This window comes from Hyperolius riggenbachi, chromosome 8 (assembly GCF_040937935.1).
Source record: "Hyperolius riggenbachi isolate aHypRig1 chromosome 8, aHypRig1.pri, whole genome shotgun sequence".
In the NCBI taxonomy this organism is placed as follows: Eukaryota; Metazoa; Chordata; class Amphibia; order Anura; family Hyperoliidae; genus Hyperolius; species Hyperolius riggenbachi.
In genome coordinates this window covers 260685101-260706764 of record NC_090653.1, presented here as the reverse complement: position 1 = coordinate 260706764, position 21664 = coordinate 260685101, and the positions used below count along the sequence as shown (strand labels likewise).

The 21664-nt window shown below is 45.3% G+C and overlaps 1 protein-coding gene across 14 annotated transcripts in view; it reads right to left on the bottom strand.

Moving 5' to 3' along the window:
- The window catches only part of LOC137527809 (methyl-CpG-binding domain protein 1-like), a 117985-nt gene that overhangs the window by 10078 nt on the left and 86243 nt on the right, over nt 1-21664 (bottom strand). For 11 of the 14 annotated variants that reach the window (XM_068248733.1, XM_068248726.1, XM_068248725.1 and 8 more), the window contains 2 exons: nt 14087-14251; nt 1612-1713 (listed from right to left, as the gene is read on the bottom strand). In XM_068248733.1, the coding sequence (XP_068104834.1) occupies nt 1612-1713; nt 14087-14251 (267 nt within the window). The remainder of the gene's footprint in view (nt 1-1611; nt 1714-14086; nt 14252-21664) is intronic. The other 3 variants (XM_068248737.1, XM_068248738.1, XM_068248739.1) reach the window with 1 other exon arrangement.

Here is a 21664-nt window from a genome sequence, read left to right as displayed (position 1 = left end):
TAATGTGGATGGCAATTTAAATAGGTGAGAGTCCACGTGTACTGGTGTGTGGGATACCTGGGGAGCAGGAAGAGCACCTGACACCTGGTGATAGTGATAGTATAAGGCGTATAAAGCTGTCTGTGGTCTGGCAGCCACGTTACATGGTGAGGACCTGTGAGACCCTGCATGTGTGTGGAGATACACAGGGATAATTTTCACTGGGAGCACTTGGTGTTTGGGAAGGAAATACTTGTCCAAACAGTATTATGCTATGTCTTTGTGTTTTCCCTTTTTTGAGTGGCGAACCTGGAATAAAGATATACTGGAACTGTGAGCGCAGTGTCGTGGTAGAACCTAGTGGAATACATCTTATGCTTGATGACTGATGCTTCGATCCAGAGGACTTATTTTTGGTTAAGTAAAGGACTTTCACAGCTAATATTTATTGGGACAGTGATCTAGTGAGCGCACAAATACATTGTTCTTTGGTAGTTCTAATTCACCCGACGGGGAACCGCTGGACGTTATGAAGCTCCCAGATGCGTTTCAACTTAACGCTCTGGAACGCTTTGTCCAATGTGAAAGGTAACATGAAAGTCAACCTTTTATGTTACCTTGCTTACTGCATCCTAGGAGCGATCTGTCAAAATGCACGGATCAGCAACTAGTGTGAAAGAGCCCTAATGGATACAGTGGTTAGACAGAGCAGCAAAGAGAAGTGGCCTGACAGCTGTTTCGCAGAGTAATGTGCTTCATTAGAGGCACCAATGCTTTGTGTTTGACGAAGCGGGGATACACAGCAAAACAGCTGTCAGACCACTTCTCTTCACCCCCCTGCTGCTAACAACTGCATCCATCCCCTGGCTGATAATAAATGTCTCCTTTCAAGGTACAGTGCCTCATCTACTTTTAGCTTACTATTATTTTTGCTGCTGATAGTACAGAAAGTTTAGATCAGGGGTAGAGAACCTATGGCTCGGGAGCCAGATGTGGCACTTTTGATGGCTACTGGCTCACTGACAAATCAGTAGGGGTTGATTCACTAAGCTACACTGCTCAAGCAGTGCAGCTTAGTGTGGCAGTGCAAGTAAAATAAAGTAGGCACGCTACGGCTGTAGCATGCACTACTAACTTACTTGCACTACCCTAAAACTAATGGCCGCTCCAATTGTCCCACTCTGGACCCTGTCAGGTCCAGTGACTTTGTAGGACGAGATCCCCACACTTTGATTGGCCCAATAGGCTGCCTGTCACTTGACAGGCAGTCTATTGGGCCAAAGTGTGGAGATCTCATGCTACAAAGTGAATCAACCCCCAAGTCAGCGAGCCAATTGTACAAGCGGTTAGTCGTTATTTCTCCTGTCTGGCTCTCGCGGAAATTGCTGATGTTGCAGAAACCAAAGAGAAGCTGAAGACGTGTCTGACACTACCGCTGCCCGGCGGATCAACTGTATGCGCATCACCATGGCAACACGGACGTGAGCCCTACTGTCCCAATTTGAAATATATGGTATGGCTCTCACAGAATTACTTTTTAAAATATGTGGCAATTATGGCTCTCTCAGCCAAAAAGGTTCCTGACTGGTTTAGATCATTGCAAACTGGAGTTCTGGTGACCATAAAACTAACCGTCTCCTTTCTCTCCTCCCCTCCGGCAGACTTCTCTCTCTGCAGCCGCTCCAGGATCACCGGGTGGCTGCTGCCTTTAAGGTTCACCGGAATGTTCTTTTCCTACAAGAAAAAAATTCGGATAAATCTGTGTGCTCAGGCGATAATCTGCCAGGAGAGCTCACAGCAGAAAAAGAGCAGCTGGAGATCGCCAACTGGCATTTTATGCATAAAGGCGACTCAAACCATAGCTGGCGAATGAGTGACAAGAGAGCAGCATGAGATGATCAGCCATGAGAGGGTCGCTGGGATCACCAAGCTCATTTCCACATGGCATCCCAAATGCAAGCTGTGCTAAGCTAACAATCTCCTCATTCACCCCCAGTTACCTCTTCTCACAGGACTTCTCACGTGCCACTCTGCTTCTCTAGGAACTCCCTTCCTAAATCAGCTCAATACTCATCAACGTTTGAAATGTTCAAACATAACTGAAAGCAGGCCATACACGCATCCATTTTCCCTGAGGGAGAAAATTTAAAGCACAAAATGCTGCATCAATCGTTATTTCAATCAATTCACGGCCAACAATTGTTCTAAATTTCCATTGGACCAAATTGAGTATTTTGGTTAAATTGGACGCAGCGGGGGAGTGGCAGCTGCAGTTCGATAGACTTTCAATAGATTTCATGGTGAATTCTATTGAAAGTTTGTGGGCAGTGTATCGGGGGAATCGATACCTCTCTGATCAGATTCAGATCTGAGAGGGATTGCCCCAGTTGCCACATAGGGTGGCAATGCGTGTATGGCCACCTTAAAGAGAACAAAAGGTCGAAGGGTAGATGGGACACAGAGGCAATGTTGCTATCTCAGAGGTAAACACAAGGAGAGGGATTCCTTTTTCAAAACCACCGCCAGCGGCGTTCCTGCAGGGTTTCCAGAGCTGCCAATTGGGCAGCTCTCTCTCTCCCTGGCCGCGCCCCCGCCTCCCTGCAAACTATGAGAGACACACGCAAGTGAAAGTGGGCCATTGCGGCCCAAAGGAGTGGCGGTGTCTGCGGCTACCTGATCCGCTCAGCCCTGCGGATCAGGTTTTTGCTTTTTTGAGCCATCCGCGGGCTCTCTTTAAGACTCCCCTCTTCAGGAAAGCATATCACTTGGCCCCAGCTATTTTCCCCTGGTCACTGACCCCATAAGACGTGCTGGTGTATATTGACTAACTGCAGCAAGCAGAATAACGGGGGTAAAGTCTTACGCACCATGAGCAGAGCAGAATGCTGGGGGAATTCAGCAGCGAAAGCACTTTCTCCATTCATCAGATGGTGCCAATAATTCTGACTTCCTTGCAAATTGTGTGCAGCTTGAAAATAGGCCAATCAAAAACCGTTCCTTTCAAATTCTGATTGGCCAAATTCCAAGCTGCAAAAAAATGTATATGCAAGTCAGAATTAACATTGGATCATGGGTATTAAATCCTAACCTCAAAACTCTGCTGCAATAATCCAACACAGCGGTTCAGGTTTTAAGGCGAATGTGAAGCCAGTATGGAAAAGTAAATACTTACCTAAGGAGAGGGAAGGCTCTGGGTCCTACAGATCAGTGTTCCCCAAACCTGTCCTCAAGGCCCACCAACAGTGCATGGTTTGTGGAAACCACAGAGGTGGTTAATCATCTCTGCTGAGACACTAATTACACCACCTGTGCATGTTAGTGGTTTTCTGGAAAACAAGTACTGTTGGTGGGCCTTGAGGACAGGGTTGGGAAACTCTGCTATAGAGCCTTCCCGCTCCTCTCGTTCCAGCGATATCACCCCGGTTAGCAGTCTTTGGCCGATAGGCTGAAGACTGCTCCTTGCCGCTGTCGAAGGCTTTGGAAGTCTTCGGGAGCCCGAGTGCTCCTGAAGACGGGCTGCTCTGCACTCACGCATGCACAGTACTGAGCTGCCCGTCTTCCGGGAGCTCTCAGGCTCCCAAAAAGTTCCGAAAACCTCCTTTGGCAGGAAATTTGAACAGGGGAGTCAACACTGGGACGAGGGGACCTTGAGAGGAACAGGAAGGCTCTATAGGACCCAGAGCCTTCCCTCTCCTTACTTCAGATTCACTTCAGACCTGCTTTAAGCCAAGGAAGCCCTATTGTTTAGCAAAGCATGGATCCTTCTTGCCGAAGATGGTCAGCAAAAACAAGCAATTATTGTCCCATTCGACTGACCAGAGCATCGTTCCTATGTGCACCGATAGGTAAGGCTAAGATCACAGTAGGAGCTGCGTTGTGTCTCCTCCCAATAATCATTGCCGGCAAGAATCTCTCTCTGCCTGTGTCTTCACTCTGCCCCCTTCCCCCCTCTGCTGAAGGGACTCAATTGTTGCCAGGGTGATTGGTTTGTCCAGCAGAGGGAGGAAATAGAATCAAAACACAGGCAGAGAGAGTGTATCCTGACCAGCAATGATTACGCAATCCTTTACTGCTTTCTGCAGTGAACGAAAATATTTTTACACACATGGAATTTTTGGAAGTGCTTTCAGATGTTCTTTTATGCAGCTGATAGTAGTTGCTGAAATTATAGTTTTGGGCGTTTAATCCCGTTTTAAAACAAGAAAACAACAGAAGGCAAAAGCTGCGTTGCATACAGTAAATAAAAAGTATGCTTTAATGCCACTGTTAATGTATTTATATATTTATATTTTCTACACTTAAGTTATAAGTATTACCTCTGAAATTGAGCTTTTCAAATTAAAAGCCCATTGAGAAGCCAGGCCCACCTAGCAGGCGTTAAGGCCTCATACTGACAGCATTGAGGGATGTTAACCCCCTTAAAAATACTTCTAGTCAGAGTGAAGTGACTATAAGCCCCCCAGACCTGTCCACATGGCTCCAGTAGGAAAGAGGCACAGTTGAAGGTGGCTGCAAAGATTACTACATGCAGAGACTAGAAGCAGTTACTGCCCTCAGCCGAGTACGTGTGCAATGGTGTCCAGTGGGTCTCAACACTGCAACAATGCAACAGCAGTGCTATGAGGCGATAGCTACTGACCACCGCAAGAACAAACACTGTGTGGTTATGGGGGGCAGTAAACACCCACATTTACTGTCCTCATAACTGTAAGTGAAGTCATAGGGCCATTTCACACTGAAAATTGCAAACCGCAATTCAAAAACATAGCTATAGCTATATATATATATATATATATATATAGCTATATATATATATATATATATATATATATATATATATATATATATATATATATATATAAACACACTATATATAATTTTACATTTTTTTTTTAATTTTAAAGCAACAAAAATGTAGCAGGGTCAGCGATTGCTGTCGGTGTGAAAAAGCCCTTAAGACTTCTTATGCCATTCTAGTTCCTTTATTTCCAGCAAAGTTCAAGTCTCAACCGCTCATGAGGACTCCTAGTTTATAGCCAGTTTCATTATTTGTTAATAAGGAGGGACAGTCCTATATATTAAAACTGGGCTAGAACTAATGATATACGGTATATGTAGAGAAAACCTATAGCAAAACTGAAGCGGCCCTAAAAAATGTAGACTACTACGTAGCACTCCGGATCTTATAGTCTTCCTGATCCTCTCACTGTGCCCTCGGTCCACTGCCGCCCCCCCCCCCCCCCCCATTCGAAGTTATTTGACCAACTGGTCGAATACGCCATCAGGAGTCCTCGTGAAGGCTTCAGTAGTACTCGTGACCTGAAGTACTTCCAAAAACAAGCGGGTCCATATTGTGTACAAGCATCACGGATGCGCCCTCCTTCAGAAGCATTCGGGGGTGCAGGTACTTTCAGAAGCCATCCAAGGATGCCCGCATGGAGTTTAAACAGGGGGACAAGGGTGGACTGAGGGCACGATGAGAGAACTGGGAAGACTCTATGGGATCCACAGCCTTTCCTCACCATAGGTACCTAACTTTGTTTCAGGGTCACTTCAGATTTGCCTTAATACTAGTCTCATTATAAGAGATTTAATCACACCTAAAGTAAAGCAGTGTCAAATACATGCTTGATAAGTTAAATGCTTATACACATACACTATATTGCCAAAAGTATTGGTATGCCGACCGCCTAACGCCGATTGGCGGCGGTCGAGAGGCTCTGTTCCTCAGCGCCGCCATATGGCATCATCTCGAGAGGAGCGAGATTTGACGGGAGCTCGCGCTCACACGAACTCCCATCACTGTAAACAGTGGGGCACAGCGATCAGCCTGCCAGCGGCTGATGAGCGCTGGCAGGCTGTTTTATTTATTTTTAAAAAATGATAGTGTGCCGACATCTTGCGCAGTGCTGTACAGAGTATATTGGTCTTCTCACTAACTGTCCCTCTGATGGGCTCACAATCTAATCCCTACCATAGCCATATATCTATGTATGTGGTGTGTAGTGTATGTAACGCAGTGTAGGGCATATTGGGGGGGAGGGGGGATATTTTTACAAAAACTTTTTTAATTAATAGAAAAAAAACCTTAATAGCAGCAGCAATCAAACACCGCCATAAGAAAAGTTCTATTTCTGAGAAGAAAAGTAGGCGAGATTCATTTGGGTGCTAAGTTGTATGCCCGAGCAATAAACCGTTAACGTTGTGAAGTGTGGAATTGTAAAAAATGGCCTGATCACTAGGGGGTTATAAACCCCTGTGGCTCAAGTGGTTAATGACATCTCATTCCTAATCCATTGGGTTTGATATGGAGTTGGCTGTATAATAGCTTCATCTCTTCCGGGAAGACTTTTCACAAGGTTTAGGAGTGTGTTTATGTGAATGGTTCTGTAGCCCATTGTCTTGTGACTATATTGTATAGCATCGCGGAAGATGCTGGCGTAATATTAATCCAAAATAATGATGTTTGATTATTCTTGTAGGAGAGCATTTGTGAGGTCAGGCACTGATGCTAGATGAGAAGGCCCGCCTCGCAGTCTCCATTCCATTTCATCCCAAAGTTGTTTTATTGGGTTAAGGTCCTCTCAGTTGGTGTTCCTCAAGGTTCCGTCCTAGGACCCCTACTGTTCTCACTCTATACTGCCTCAATTGGCAAAATCATCTCCTCCATGGGCTTCAATTACCACCTGTATGCCGACGACACCCAGATATATCTCCACACCCCAGACCTCTCCTCCTCTACCATGGACAAAGTCTCTGCCTGCCTCACATCCATTTCCTCCTGGATGGCTGCCAGGTACCTGAAGCTTAATTTGGACAAGACTGAGCTTCTAATATTCCCACCCCGCACAGCTGCACCCCTCCCAGATCTGCACGTCACTATTGAAAATACTATAATCCACCCTACCTCCCAAGCCCGCTGTCTAGGTGTTACTCTGGACTCTGAACTTTCCTTTACCGCCCACATCCAAGGTATTGCCAGATCCTGCAACTTCCACCTCCGCAACATCTCCAAGATCCGCTCCTACCTGTCCCCTGACACCACTAAACTCCTTATCCACGCCCTTGTCATCTCCCGCCTAGACTACTGCAATTCTCTTTTATCTGGCCTCCCCTCTAACCGTACTGACCCACTTAAATTGGTAATGAATGCGGCAGCCAGACTGATACATTCTTCGCACCGCAACGCCTCTACAACTCCGCTCTGTAAAGCACTACACTGGCTCCCCATCAGCTTTAGGATCAATTTCAAAATCCTGTGCTTTGCCTACAAATCAGTGCACAAGACCTGCCCAACCTACATCTCTGATCTGGTCCACAGGCACATACCAGCCCGCCCCCTCCGATCCTCCAATGACCTGCGCCTAGTCGCACCACGCATAACTCAGTCACACGCACGATTGCAGGACTTCACCAGGGCCGCCCCTACTCTCTGGAACTCTCTCCCACCAGTCGTCAGACTCGCCCCCACCTTTAATTCCTTCAAACAAGCTCTCAAGACTCACCTCTTCACGCTCGCATACCCCCCTACACCAGCACCATAATATGTTCTGTTAGACCCCCTCTCAAAAGACGCACCTATTGTCTCCACCCCACCCTTTAGATTGTAAGCCTCCGGCAGGGCCCTCCTCCCTAACTTATCCAGCTTGATTATGCAATCTTACTCGCAACCACCCCTCTTGTAGACTCGAACAGTCTCTATTTTGACCTATGATACTGTATTGTTATCAAATCATTTGCATGATCTTGTTTTGTTGTGAGTTTCCGTATGTTCTACCTGTATGTTAACCCATTTATCTATTGTGCAGCGCTGCGTAAGATGTTGGCGCTTTATAAATACAATAAATAATAATAATAATAAGGTCAGGGCTCTGGGTAGGCCAGGCAAAGACCTTCACAGCAAACTCATTCATCCATGGCTTTTTGGACCTTGCTTTGTGAACTGGTGCGCAGTCACGTTGGAACAGAAAGGTCCCTCCACAAACAGTTTCCACAAAGTTGGGAGTGTGAAAAAATCCAAAATGTCCTGGTATCGTGAAGCATTTGGTTCCTTTTGCTGGAAGAGGCCACAACCCAAACCCTGAAAAACAACCCTGCAGCAAAGTGCCCTCCCCTCCAGACTTTACACTGCGCACAATGCACTTTGGCCATGAACTGTTCTCCTGGCATGGCCCAAGCCCATACTCGCCCATCGGAGAACCAAAGAGAACGTGACTTGTCACTCCAGAGGACATATGGTATCTCTACTAGTCCAGTGACAACTTGGTTTAAGCTAGGATCCCAGGAATAGCCAGCGAGAGCGGACAGTGTAGCGATCCTTTGTGGTTTAGCTGGAGCCCGAGGCAGATGCATTTCAAGCATAGTCTATGTGGTAAATATATTCGCTCTTTCAGAAAAATCATGGACAGCACAGAAGTGGATCCGTTGCAAATGTGAATGGATCCGGTTTATAAAATAGGATCCATTTAATGTATGAGAAAAAAACTCAGAAACTGAGGGGGGGAAAAAAATGTCTTTTTTTGACTATAGTCAGAACTACTATTACTTTTTTCAACTCATAAAAATCCAAGACTGGCGTCAAACTTTGACTTTCTTACCTAACAAGTTTCTTTCAAGAGCACTTTGGAACAGATATTTCCTAGTGGGAACACAGCCTTAGGGGCTGGTGCACACTACAAGAGCTTTTTAAATGCTTGAGATTTTAAAAGCTCTTGCTAATGCAATCCTATGGAGGATTTTTACAAAATAACATCGCCCCAGTGTGCGCACACACACATAGGATAACACTAGCAAGAGCTTTTAAAACCACAAAGCGCTTAGAAAAGCTCTTGTAATGGGAACGCAGCCTTACAACTGATGATGTAAGGCTTGGCTGCAGCTGTTCCACCATTCCATGAAGGTCTCTATGCACTCACCTCATCAGGATTTTATGTGGCCTACCACTTCATGGCTGAGTTGATGTCCTCCATTGCTTCCACTTTATTATATCATCACAGTTGAAAAGTGGAATATTTAGTAGCAAGGACATTTCACAAATGGACTTATTGTACTCCTGAGAGCCGACGATTCTTTCACAAATGTTTGTAGAAGAAGTCTGCATGCCCAGGTGCCTGATTCTATGCACCTGTGGCAATGGAAGTGATTGGAAGAGTTCAATGATTTGGAGGTATGTACTTTTGGCAATATAGTGTATGAGAGATGCTTAGGAGTTGCCCACTGTCTGTTTTTTTATTTTTGTGGCCACTCTTAAAGGGAACCCGAAGTGAGAGGGATATGGAGGCTGCCATATTTATTTCCTTGTAAACAATGGCAGTTGCCTAGCAGCCCTGCTGATTTTCTAGCATAAGAAGTGTCTGAATCAAAACCCTGGAACAAGCATATGGCTTATCCAGTAAAATCTGAGTCCGAATACCTGATCTGCTGCATGCTTGTTCAGGGTCTATGGCTAAAAGTATTAGCATCAGCAGGGCTGCCAGGCAGCCTCCATATACCTCTCACCTCGGGTTCCCTTTAAATCTCTGATGGACACAGAGGCCCATATGCAATTCACTTTTATGCCTTAGTTTTCTTCAAGTTGATATTTTCACAACTTGCCATAAAATGCCTTTTAAAACCACCAGCAAGCAAGAAAATACTTAATAAATTTGATAGTATTTTTTCACCAACTTTTGGGTAGTTATTCAATTTTGAAAAGCTGAAAATTAAGTTTAAAGAGAAGATGAAAATGATCTCCTAGGAGATAACTCGGGTGAAATAGTGAATTGCATATGACCCTGAATGTTTTCTCCCCCTGGCACTGCCTTCCTCAGTTTAAGTGAACAGGTCTACCAGTCCACTCAAAAAGTATTTCCTGCCTCCAACTGTCATTTTACTAAACATGCAATAGGACCAGTCGCTATAGGCAACAAGCACATGTAAAACCCAGATGAGACCCTGCTTGCTGCTTTGAACAGTGACACTAGGCCAATTGCCGGCCCACTAATACCACAGAACGAAATACGGCAGAGTCCCTGTTATCCGACATCAGCGGGGATCACCTGATGCTGGATACATGTGCTAGCCGGTTGAGCAACCGGCCTAAAAAGCACAAACTCCCCCTATATACTTACCGAGCCTCCAGTCTAGCAGTCTAGTCTACTGAACCAATGTCTAGCAGCCTTCTTGCAGCATCTAGCAAGCTCCAAGCAGCCTTCCGGCTTTCTCTGTGCACGGAAGCAAATGTGTCGAGTCAGGTGAAACACCGACAGAAGCCACTAGGAGCTGCAGGAAGGCTGCTAGACGTCGCTGGAGGCTCGGTAAGTATTTTAAAAGTCTAAAAACCAAAACCAAAGTCCCCGTTATCCCTAAGGCATGGCGGTTAGTTGAGACTTCCGATTGCCTGAGTCCCAGATAACAGGGACATTGTCCGGTTATAATTGGATAATGGGAGCAAATAAACGAGGCAAGAAAGGAGAGGATCCAATTTAGGACTCCGGTATGAGTCTCTTGCTCCATGCACATATAAAATAGGCAATACCGAATAACACTGCAGTCAGGCATGGAGCGTTCATAAGGTGACAACACGTTTTCAAAGGTTTGCTTTACTTCATGGGATTCAGAGACCAGTCTGAGTAAGTGTGAGTGCGCTAACACCTTAAAGTGGATCCGAGATAAACTTTTACTCATTGCATAATTGTGTTCCTTTCATTTAGATTATGGGGCATTCCTCAAGCCAAATACTTTTTGTTTTGTTTTAATACTGTAATTCCCTATAAACTAAACAAGCCTCGCCCACAGCTCCTCTTGTGCCTTGGCACTGTAGCAAGGGCTTATGGGAGCTCAGTCTGGGCAGGAGGAGGTTACTAGCCATTGATTTCAGAGGCAGAGGGGAGTGAATTTACACACAGGCAAGCTGATACCATCTCCAGCCCTCAGCCTGTGACAAACAGAACATGGTAGATTTGCTGTGTAAACTAGCTAAACTTTAGATAAGATATATAGACAAGTTACTTGTTATAGTTAGTTTTTCATCTCGGGTCCGCTTTAATGTGACTCTAAAGCAACATGTAGCATGAGGAGATAAAGGTGCATAAGTAATAATCCTTATGACAACTTCCCTGCTTTCCCCTCTTCCTGTTGTGGCTGTGAGAAGAATGCTATAAACTCCAGTCTCTCTCCAGCCAGACAGACTGCAGTCTATTCATTCTATGTGACTGAGAGGCACACCATCCAGTAGGGAAGGATTGTGGAAGGATGAGCAGGCGAACATAAAATGCAGTTTTGACTGAGGTGCAACTGAACCTGACTGTTGGTGCAACCGCGGCAAGAGGGGGTTAACCCTTTAACAGCCAATTAATTTAGAGGCTTGCAAGTGCTCCAGGCCAATTTATTTAGTACATTTTTTTTAATTATTTCTTATTACATTTCCCTGCTTCTAATTAGTACTACTGCATTGTGTATTTATGGCCATTTGTCACTAGAGGGCAGTGTGAGACAACAGAGGACTTCTTTCAGTTTCTATATTTTCTGCTAGTAGAGAGAGATCAAAGCATTCCAAGAATTTACAGCACGACGAGTTCTGCCGAATGAGGTCAAAAGCAACGCGCTTATCTCAAATGAGATAACTCTGTTGAAGCTGCTAATGTGTTAACTCGCCTACGTCGCTGTGCTCCGTGGCCTTCCACCCTCCCAAGACTTCCTTATTCACAGAGTGCACCGGCAGTCAGATTCAGTTACACCTCAGGCAAAACTGCATTTCTGGCTCACCTGCTCAGCCTTAAGGTAGCCACTAATGATACAATCTTTTTCATCCAATTTTACCAAATCTATGTAGTAGAAGGGTAAACTGAGTGAATGTATTGAATGCATCATTTAGGCAGTTACCTTATATTACATAGAAATGGTAAGGTTGGATGAAAAAGATTGTATAGTTAGTGGCCAGCTTTACGAGTATGAAGGGACATTCAAATACATTCTTAGGTCTGGAACCCACTACAAAACTATCGCTAATTGCAATCGCTAGCGTTTTGTATGAGTTGTTTGTAAGCGATTGCATGAGCGTGTTCGGGAGCGATTTTAAAAAGTGTAATTAATTTGCCAGCGGTTGTGTAGCAATTAGCGTTTTTAATTCTGATTGGTCCTTTAAAATAATTTTCATCTTGTTACAGTGTGCGGTAATGTAAAAACGCTAACAAAATCGCTCTGTGTAGGTTTTGATAAGCGATTATGCCAGCGCTTATATACTTTACATTGTAGAAACGCTGCAAAAATGCTGCATGTCCTGAGTTTTGCGATTTAGTAATTACAATCGCTCCAGTGGAATTTGGCCCACCCATTAACATTAGCTGAGCGTTTAGGAAAATCGCTAGCGGTTTGAATCGCACCCTAAACGCTCAGAAAATCGCTCTAGTGGTTTCCAGCCCTAAGGGTGCGTACACATATCCAATTTTAATTAGCCAATTTTACCACCTCCAAGTAGTAGGCGAGCTTACCTACACTATCTGTTCAAATTATTCAAACTCTTTTGGACCTCATACCATATGGAAGTGATAAAGTTGCCCAACCAAAACTGGATGTGTGTAGGCACCCTTAGGTACAGTATAGGTATACATGGGTAGACTATGGCGAGGTATGCCAAGCCAACCCCTCTTGCATCAGAAAACTCGATCCAGCAGTGATTGGTTCCTAGGCTACACTGCATGCTCAACCTCGATAGACTTCAGCAGAGATCTACAGAGCGTGAGTTGACCTGCAAGCACTGTACCGCTTAACATAGTGCAATGCTATTTGCCCATCGATCTTCTCTCTCCCAGAAAAGTTCCAACATATCCCAACACGCTTTCAATAAACTTCCCAAAATCAACTAAAAACATGACCATCACATATGGAGAAGGCAACAGATATCCAGAAGATTTGATGAGTGACCAACTTGGCCAAAAAAATAAATAAATAAATAAAATACATGTATGCCTAGCTTAAAAGACAACTGAATCGAGAGGGATATGGAGGCTCAGGGCTGTGGAGTCGGTACAAAAATCATCCGACTCCCACTCCTCAGTATATGAAACTACCGACTTCGACTCCAGGTACTCAAAATTGGAGCAAATCAGAGTCGGATGATTTTTGAACCAAATTCATAGCCTTTGTAAAAATTAGAGGAAGGAGTCGGAGCGACTCAGACTCCTTACTCTAATTTTTTACAAAGGCTATGGATTTGGTTCAAAAATCATCCGACTCTGATTCCTCAGTTTACTGAAACCACCGACTCCAGGTACCCAAAATTGCTCTGACTCCTCGACTCCGACTCCATGGCCCTGTGGAGGCTGCCATATTAATTTCCCTTAAAGCAATACCAGCTACCCGGCAGCCCTGCTGATCATCTGTCTCTAACACTTTAAGGGCCCGTTCTCACTGGCCATTTACCACTAATCACCAAACCACTAGCGCTTTTTAAAGCACTAGGGCAACATTAACTATATGCCAGCGATCTCACTGTTGCAATTGCCGCCGATCACAGTGCATGTAGCATTTTACCGCGATTCTGGATTGATCAATATACCTCGCTTAAAAAGGGCTGATCACGATCGCTTGGGAATCGCGAGTGTGTACAGTGATTTTACCGCACTAATCGTGGTAAAATCACCCGTGCAAAATTTTGCGTTTAAAAGTGTGAATGGGCCCTTAGCCACAGGCCCTGAACAAGCATGCAGATTTGATGTTTCTGACAAAAAACTGACAAGACTAACTGCATGCTTGTTTCAGGTGTGCGATTCAGACACCACAGTAGTCAAAGAGATAAGCAAGGCAGCCAGGCAACAGGCAATGATCAGGAAATAGGTATGGCAGCCTCCAGATTCCTCACTTCAGTTGTCCTTTAAGGAAACCACCCCCCCACCCTCACAGAGATTCTAGAAAAATCCTAGTAAGGATTAGTACTATGGATAAATGTGTATCTCATCACGCTACATTTCACTTCTGGTCTATTTTCAAACTTGCTTTCGGACTACCCCTTGCTTCTGCCTTAATTTAAAAAAATATGACCGGAGCCCGTGGACAAACATCAGGAGGAGGAGCCCCGGTGTTAGTATACTCTATCAGCTTAGACTATTAGGTAAGCCACAAAACCCACCGCGGCAAACCGCAGACACTGGCGCCAGCGACACTTCTGCCGCTTTAGGTTGCGGCCACCAAATTTCGGCTTGTCCTGGCAGTAGTCGCAATCGCCACAGTCCACTTTCCTTTGGCAGGCCTCGCACTCGCCACATTTCCGGTTCCTGCGGTGACCTACCTTCCTCTGTGGAACACAGCAGGAGGGACAACATAGATAAAAGTGCTCTACATGGCTGAAAGGCAGGTAACATGGTTCTAAGTGCATGATGGGAGATGTGCAAGAGGAAGGGCGGAGGGCCTGCAAGCGGGAAAAGCATGCGTGAGGATGCCCAAAATGATGCAAAAGGAAAAGACAAAGGAGCAGTTGAGGGAATGCGTGCACAGGAAGGGAAGCTGCAAGCACAGGAGATCTCAAAGGGAGGCTTAGTGATTGGAAGATGGAGAAAATGATATATACAGAACAATTCAACAAACATGCAAAAAGCACAAATGGAGCATAAAAAGGAATAACGATAAAGGGTTACTTAACCCATACTGTATATTGCAGCTTATTTTAGTTGCTGGAGAGTTGAAGCATGCGCACAATGGTGGTGGGAAGCCTCTAGATGGTCCAAGGGCTTCTAAGATCTTATTACAGCCCAACATTCCAACACAGGGCCCCTCTATAGTACTTCAATGCAGCGAGTTGCATCCCAACCGGGCATGTGCAAGTAAGGTCCGTGTATGCCCAGGACGAAGCAGCCGTGTACAGACGAAGAAAAGCTGGGCACGAGAAGCTTTATTCTACTGGACATGTGCAGACCTACCCAGTCCAGCATGGGGCGCAGCTAGATGAAGAGTGTCCTACACAGATCTCGGAAGCTTCTGGACTATCTACAGACTTCAATCTACTGGAGTATTGAAACCCCCCCAACAACACTTCACTTCGTGTATGCTTTAAATCCATCCAAAATTGTCCCTTCAGCAACAAAGCAATTATAGTGCCCTGTTTATTTATTTATAGTATTTATAAAGCGCCAACATATTACGCAGCGCTGACCCTGTTATATTATTATGCATTTATATACCACTTGTATTTTCTGCAGCACTTTGCAGAGAACACAGTCATTTCACTGACTGTCTTCAGAGGAGCTCACAATCTAATAATATAACATATAACATAACAGTGATAGCCTAATGTCCTACCTTATTATTATGTATTTATATTGTATAGCACTGACTTCTTCTGCAGCACTTTACAGAGCACATAGTCATGCAACTGACTGTCCTCAGAGGAGCTCACAAGCTAATCCTATCATAGTCATAGTCTAATGTCCTACCATATTATTATGTGTTTATATAGCACTAACGTCTTATGAAGCACATTACAGAGTACATAGTCTTGTCACTGTCCATCTAATCTGACTGAGCTGGAGCTGTTTTGCAAAGAAGAATAGGCAAGGACTTCAGTCTCTAGATGTGCAACGCTGGTAGAGACATACCATAAAAGACTGGCAGCTGTAATTGCAGCAAAAGGTGGTTCTACAAAGTATTGACTCAGGGGGCTAAATAATTACGCACCCCACTTTGCAGTTATTTGTAAAAAATGTTTGGAATCATGTATGATTTTTGATCCACTTCTCACGTGTAAACCACTTTGTATTGGTCTATCACGTGGCATTCTAATAAAATTGATTCAGGTTTGTGGCAGTAATGTGACAAAATGTGGAAAACTTCAAGGGGGCCGAATATTTTTGCAAACCACCACTACATGCAGTTCTATCAGGTGCAGGCGTATTACAGATGTTCCATTCTATTACTTCCCAAACCACCCCTACCCTGGACTTCTGAAACAAGGCAGGTTTGCTCCTTGGGTTTATTCTGTCGTCAGCAAATTCTGACCTCACCATTTCTCCAATCTTCTACTGTTGACTTTTGGTGATCTTGTGCCCACTGCAGTCTTTGCCCTTGTCTGACAGAAGTGAACCCCGATTATGGTGCGACATGTGCCCTTTTGTGTTTTTAAGCATAGTGTGGCCATTGCACTCTGACGTCTCATCAACAAGGTGTTTCAGTCTGCGCAGCTACCTCTCCCTGGATGCTTTTCTATCCTCCAACATTCTGAGTAAAGTCTAGAGAGCATTATGGTGTATGAGATTCCAGTTATGGAAAAATAGTCCTGTTCAGTTCAGTGCCCACAGACTGCAGCAAATCATATTCCAAAGTCCAAACTTTATTCCATTGTCCTCAAACTAAAGCAAGCTGCAGCAATGGCACAGGTTGCAAAGTTGTTCTTGGTGAATCAAGGAAGATTACTCCCTTTGGATCTAAGATGAGAGATGAGGCGCCCCCCCATAAAATAAAAACTAAAATCAGTTTGAAAATAGTAAGAAAAGAGCTTACCTCAATGATGCACTAAATTATTGATCGACAGATGCGCCAAGATGACGCATTTAGTGGGCCACACCCACTTCCTCACATCAATACTGTATCAATAAGTTTAGCTGTTAACACTAGACATGCATTCTAAGCTGTAATAGCTCACCTTATTGATGTACTTACCCGAAGAAGTGGTTATATCCCGCAAAATATGTTCATGTATCTATGCATGAAACAATAGTTTTTTCAGTGCATCGAATCAAGCTCTTTTCTAATTGTTTTTAAACTGCATTTATAACATTTTTTGGAGGCGCACCATCTCTCCCTTTATAGTCAACCCTTTGGGGGTTGTCGTTTGAGATTGGCAACTGCCTTAATATCCAAGCCTTTTTCCTGTGCAGTGCGATCAGACAAATCCCCACCTCAGCAAAGACAGGTTTTTACAAGCACTCATGGTAGCGATGTCTGCAACACAGGTTTGAGAGTAACCTATTTATATATCCTCTTCAGTTCATCTAGTTGCTACATTATATGGGGCTACTGGCAGGGGAGTACAGTGATCTTGGCGGGCCCCCAGCATGACTCTGCCATGTGGGCACCGCTGCTTAAAGGGACACTTAAGTCAAACAAAAAAATGAGTTTTACTCACCTAGGGCTTCCAATAGCCCCCTGCAGCTGTCCGGTGCCCTCGTCGTCTCCCTCCGATCCTCCTGGCCCCGCCAGCAGCCACTTCCTGTTTCGGTGACAGGAGCTGACAGGCTGGGGACGCGAGTGATTCTTTGCGTTCCCAGACACATTAGCACCCTCTATGCTGCTATATGGTATATGATATATGCTATAGCAGCATAGATGGCGCTTTTGTGGCCAGGAACGCGAAGAATCACTCGCATCCCCAGCCTGTCAGCTCCTGTCACCGAAACAGGAAGTGGCTGCCGGCGGGGCCAGGAGGATCGGAGGGAGACGGCGAAGGCACCGGACAGCTGCAGGGGGCTATTGGAAGCCCCAGGTGAGTAAAACTCATTTTTTTTTCTGACTTAAAGAGGAACTGTAACATAAAAAGATCCCCTGGGGGGTACTCCCCTCGGGTGGGGGAAGCCTCCGGATCCTAATGAGGCTTCCCACGCCGTCCTCCATCCGTCAGGGGTCTCGCTGCAGCCCTCCGTGGAGTCCGGGCAGCGGTGACGTCAATATTTACCTTCCTGGCTCCTGCGCAGGCGCTCTGACGGCTGTCGGCTCCGAACTACACGGAAATACCCGATCGCCGTCGGGTCCGCTCTACTGCGCAGGCGCAAGTTTCCTGCGCCTGCGCAGTAGAGCGGACCCGAATGAGATCGGGTATTTCCGTGTAGTTCGGAATGGAAAGCCGCCACAGCGCCCCCGCTGGAGCCAGCAAAGGTAAATATTGAAATGACAGTCGGCACAGTCGCCGGCTGTTCGGAGGGCTGCGGAGAGACCCCCGTGGGACAGAGGACGGCGTGGGAAGCCTCATTAGGATCCGGAGGCTTCCCCCACCCGAGGTGAGTACCCCCCAGGGGATCTTTTGAATGTTACAGAGTCTCTTTAAGTGTCCCTTTAAAGACTACCTCCGGCCCCCGAAAAAAGTTTGAATGGCAATACATATATGTAGTCTATGCACTGAGTACAGTTAGCTGAACATATAAAGTTTACATTGTAGTGGACAGAAAAGACTCACATTTATATCTATAGTAGCACCTCCATCTTGTTTATCATGCTGAAGCCTTGCAAGTACAGCGTTATCATAGTGTCCTCCCCTCCAGCCTGGTGCCCTCCCCTGCTCTCTGCCTGCCTGGATCAAATTGCATCTCTTTTCACAGTGTGTAGGAGAGAAGAGACACAGCAGAACAGCTGCAGCCTGTCTTATGTATGTCTGCTATAATTCTTATTTCAAATGTCTTGTCTATCTGCCACTACTAGAATACATCTCTTTTCACAGTGGTTGTAGGCTGGTGGCAGGATATGGGGGTGGAGTTATGACATCAATCCAATGCCACAGCATTCTTTGCACCCCTCTTTAGGAAAGAAAGAAATATTGCCTGGGCCCAATTTCATACAAATGGCAGGGATTTCAATAACATATGTGGGATATGGACCCTGGGGGCGAGAAAATCACACTTCATTATGTGTGATTTAATACATTTTGGCAACTTATTAGGTTTCAAGCAAACATTAAATTTATAATATAGGTACTCTTGTGTTCTTTTTCTTTTCCATACCATGTCAGGGTCAAATGAGGACTCACTGTGATTCCTGCTACGGTCATGCCTCCATAGTGACTGCCAGCTTATCCTTTGGCCCTCTACAGCACTGTCAAGAACAGTCTTAAGAGCAGAAAGATGCCGGTGGTGCAGACCCAGCCACCCCTGACATCTCACAGCTCAAATATCAGACATTTACATCGTAAACATGGAAACATTTTTGGAACAATTATAAAAGCACAACTTTTCAAAGTTACAATTCTGTGAAATGCAATTCAAAATGCGCTTCCAAGAGGTATTTGAAATGGTTAAAAAAAATCTCTACTTTCACTTTCCCTGGAGCCTTCTCAGTTGAATAAGTCAATGAGAACTGTGATGCCACAACCCTTGCTTCTATACCCCTCTGCTGCCGCCCTTCCTACAGTGAAATGTGAGAAGTTTCAAATGACCAGAGTTTTCCCTGTGAGATATTCATATAGAGCACATCTGCCTACAGGATCCCCTCCCCTGATCCACTCAAATGTCCACATGGGTGTGGCCTAATAGCAGCTGGTGGAGGGAATTATACCAAATAACAGAAACCAAAAAGGAGAGGCATGCTAGACACTCCTATAAGATCTTTTCACTGTGGATTTAAAAAGGTATCTGAAGTGACATTAAACATGACAAACATGTCTAAATACAGTTCTATTTCTACACAAAACTAGGCTGTGTTCCTTTTTATCTCACTGTAAGAGTTAAAGGACAACTGAAGTGAGAAGAATATGGAAGCTGCCATATTTATTTCCTTTAAAACAATACTAGTTGCCCGGCAGCCCTGCTGGTCTTTTTGGCCGCAGCAGTGTCCGATTAACACCAGAAAATAGTATGAAGCTAATCTTGTCCGATCTGACAATAATGTCAGAAACACCTGATCTGCTGCATGCTTGTTCTGGGTCTACAGGTAAAAGTATTTGAGGATAAATGAAAACAGAACAGACTCCCGAGCCACATCACCCCACATGTAGACAGCCTGTTTCAAAGTTTTGGTACTCCTCAGTGCATGGCAGGGATTGATATACCACTACAGGATAGGACTTGGAGCAGTACAACAGAGTAACCAAATAGCTTGGGGTGACCCAAAACCACTAGAAAAGTATAGGCGATCAAAAAAGACCAAAAAGCCCTCCTTCTTAAAACCAGCATTCATACTGTAATTTGCCTTCTTAAAACAGAAAGTATTTGCGATAATTCAGCTTTAAGTGAGCAACTGTGGTTATCCACAATACACCACTGCTGAATATGCAAATTATTTCTTTATGCTCCTGAAGCCAGAGTTACATCCAGAAACGCTGGTGTATAGTGGCTGGCGACTGGTTCAGTCCCCCGAAATCAAAACTAAGCCACTACGGGGGACCGGAGGATTGTTTTAGGATGACACTGACACAGGTTGGCTGTAGGGGGCTAGCAGAAGCCCCACGTAAGCGTAACCTTTTTTTTTTCTCCTTTACTGTAGGTTTCCATTAAAGGGGTTCTGTGTTTTTTTTTTTTTTACAAAAAATCCCCCCAAAAAAAACAAAAACTGACACTCACCTGGGGCTTCTTCCGGGGCCCTGCAGCTGTCATGTCCCGCTACTTCCTCTACGATCCTCTGTTCCCTGCAGCCGGTCACAGTCCGATTATTTGTCTAACTAGCAGATGCAACTGTGCCTACGCGGTCATGCCATCCTCGCTCCCGTCTCCACGAGCTTCCTGTGCAGGACGAAGTTCTCACGTACTGCGCCTGTGCAGGGGGGCTCCCAAAGATGAGAGCTGGAGCTGGGACATGCGCGGCCCCGCAGTTGCATTCATCTATTTAGATGAATAATTGGACCGTGACCGGCGGCGGGGAATGGAGAATCGCAGAGGACGGGGTGGGACAAGACAGCTGCAAGAGATGGTAGAAGCCCCAGGTAAGTGTCAGTTTTTGTTTTTAAAAAGAACCACAGAACCCCATTAAAGAAAACCTGAAGCTGGAGAAAAAAAAACAAAAAACTTGAATTGTATGTGTAGTACGGATAATGAATAGAACATTAGTAGCAAACTCAAGTTCATTTTAAATTCCATCTTTTTTTTTTTTTTTTTTTTTTATACATATAACACTGCATCATTCTGTCTGTCATATTTGCAGTTTTAAAACCACACTCTGGGCCATATCCTATTCGAGGTGATAAGTAGGTTGCAGGTGCGAGCTACTTATCACCTTGCCATTGCGCAAGGATTACTGGCAAATCCTATTGCCGGTTTCCTACGCACGATAGCTGATTGTTAGGGAGCATTACTCAGGTGAAAGCCTGAGAGATGCTCTCTTTTGCCGGGTGATGGGGAGCGTGGCTTTACCATGTGGTGCTGTCCACGCATGCGCACACCTGCCAAACATCCACCGTCATCTTCCGCCACTGCATCTGGTTTAATGAGGAGAGCCCCAGAGCCCCCCGTCTGGCTGCCGCACATCGCCAAAGCCGCCGGGGCTCCCCATTGGTCCACTGTCTGGACCATTTCATTGGCTCAGACAGTGGACCAATGGGGAGCCCCGGCTCCAACACACAGTAATTACAGTGAGAGCTTCTGTAGAAGCGCTGTGTGGAGCGAAACGTCCGTCAGGCTACCTGCACTCACCACCTCCACGTCTGCCCAGCAGGAGCGGTGTGTGACCCAATATTTATACATTATGAAGTTGATGTCCATGATGACGTTAAGAGTTTGTTTAATAATTGCCAGTGAAGCAATGCCGGCCTCCACTTCTACCCTTTGTTTGCTACAATAGACTTATATGGCCTGAGCACGCTTGGGTATTGCAAGGCCCACCATCCTGGACACCATTTATGCTCCAATCCTCTTTCACTGCAGTGCCAACGCTTTACTCTTCTTTGTCACATACACTGTAATTACTCAGCAGCACTTACAGCGAGAGGCGGCGGGTGATTAGCGGCGGTATGTACTTTTCTCTGGGGTGCCCGGCGTAGCTACGTGGGGGGCTTCAGAGACGTGCGATGGCCCGACAG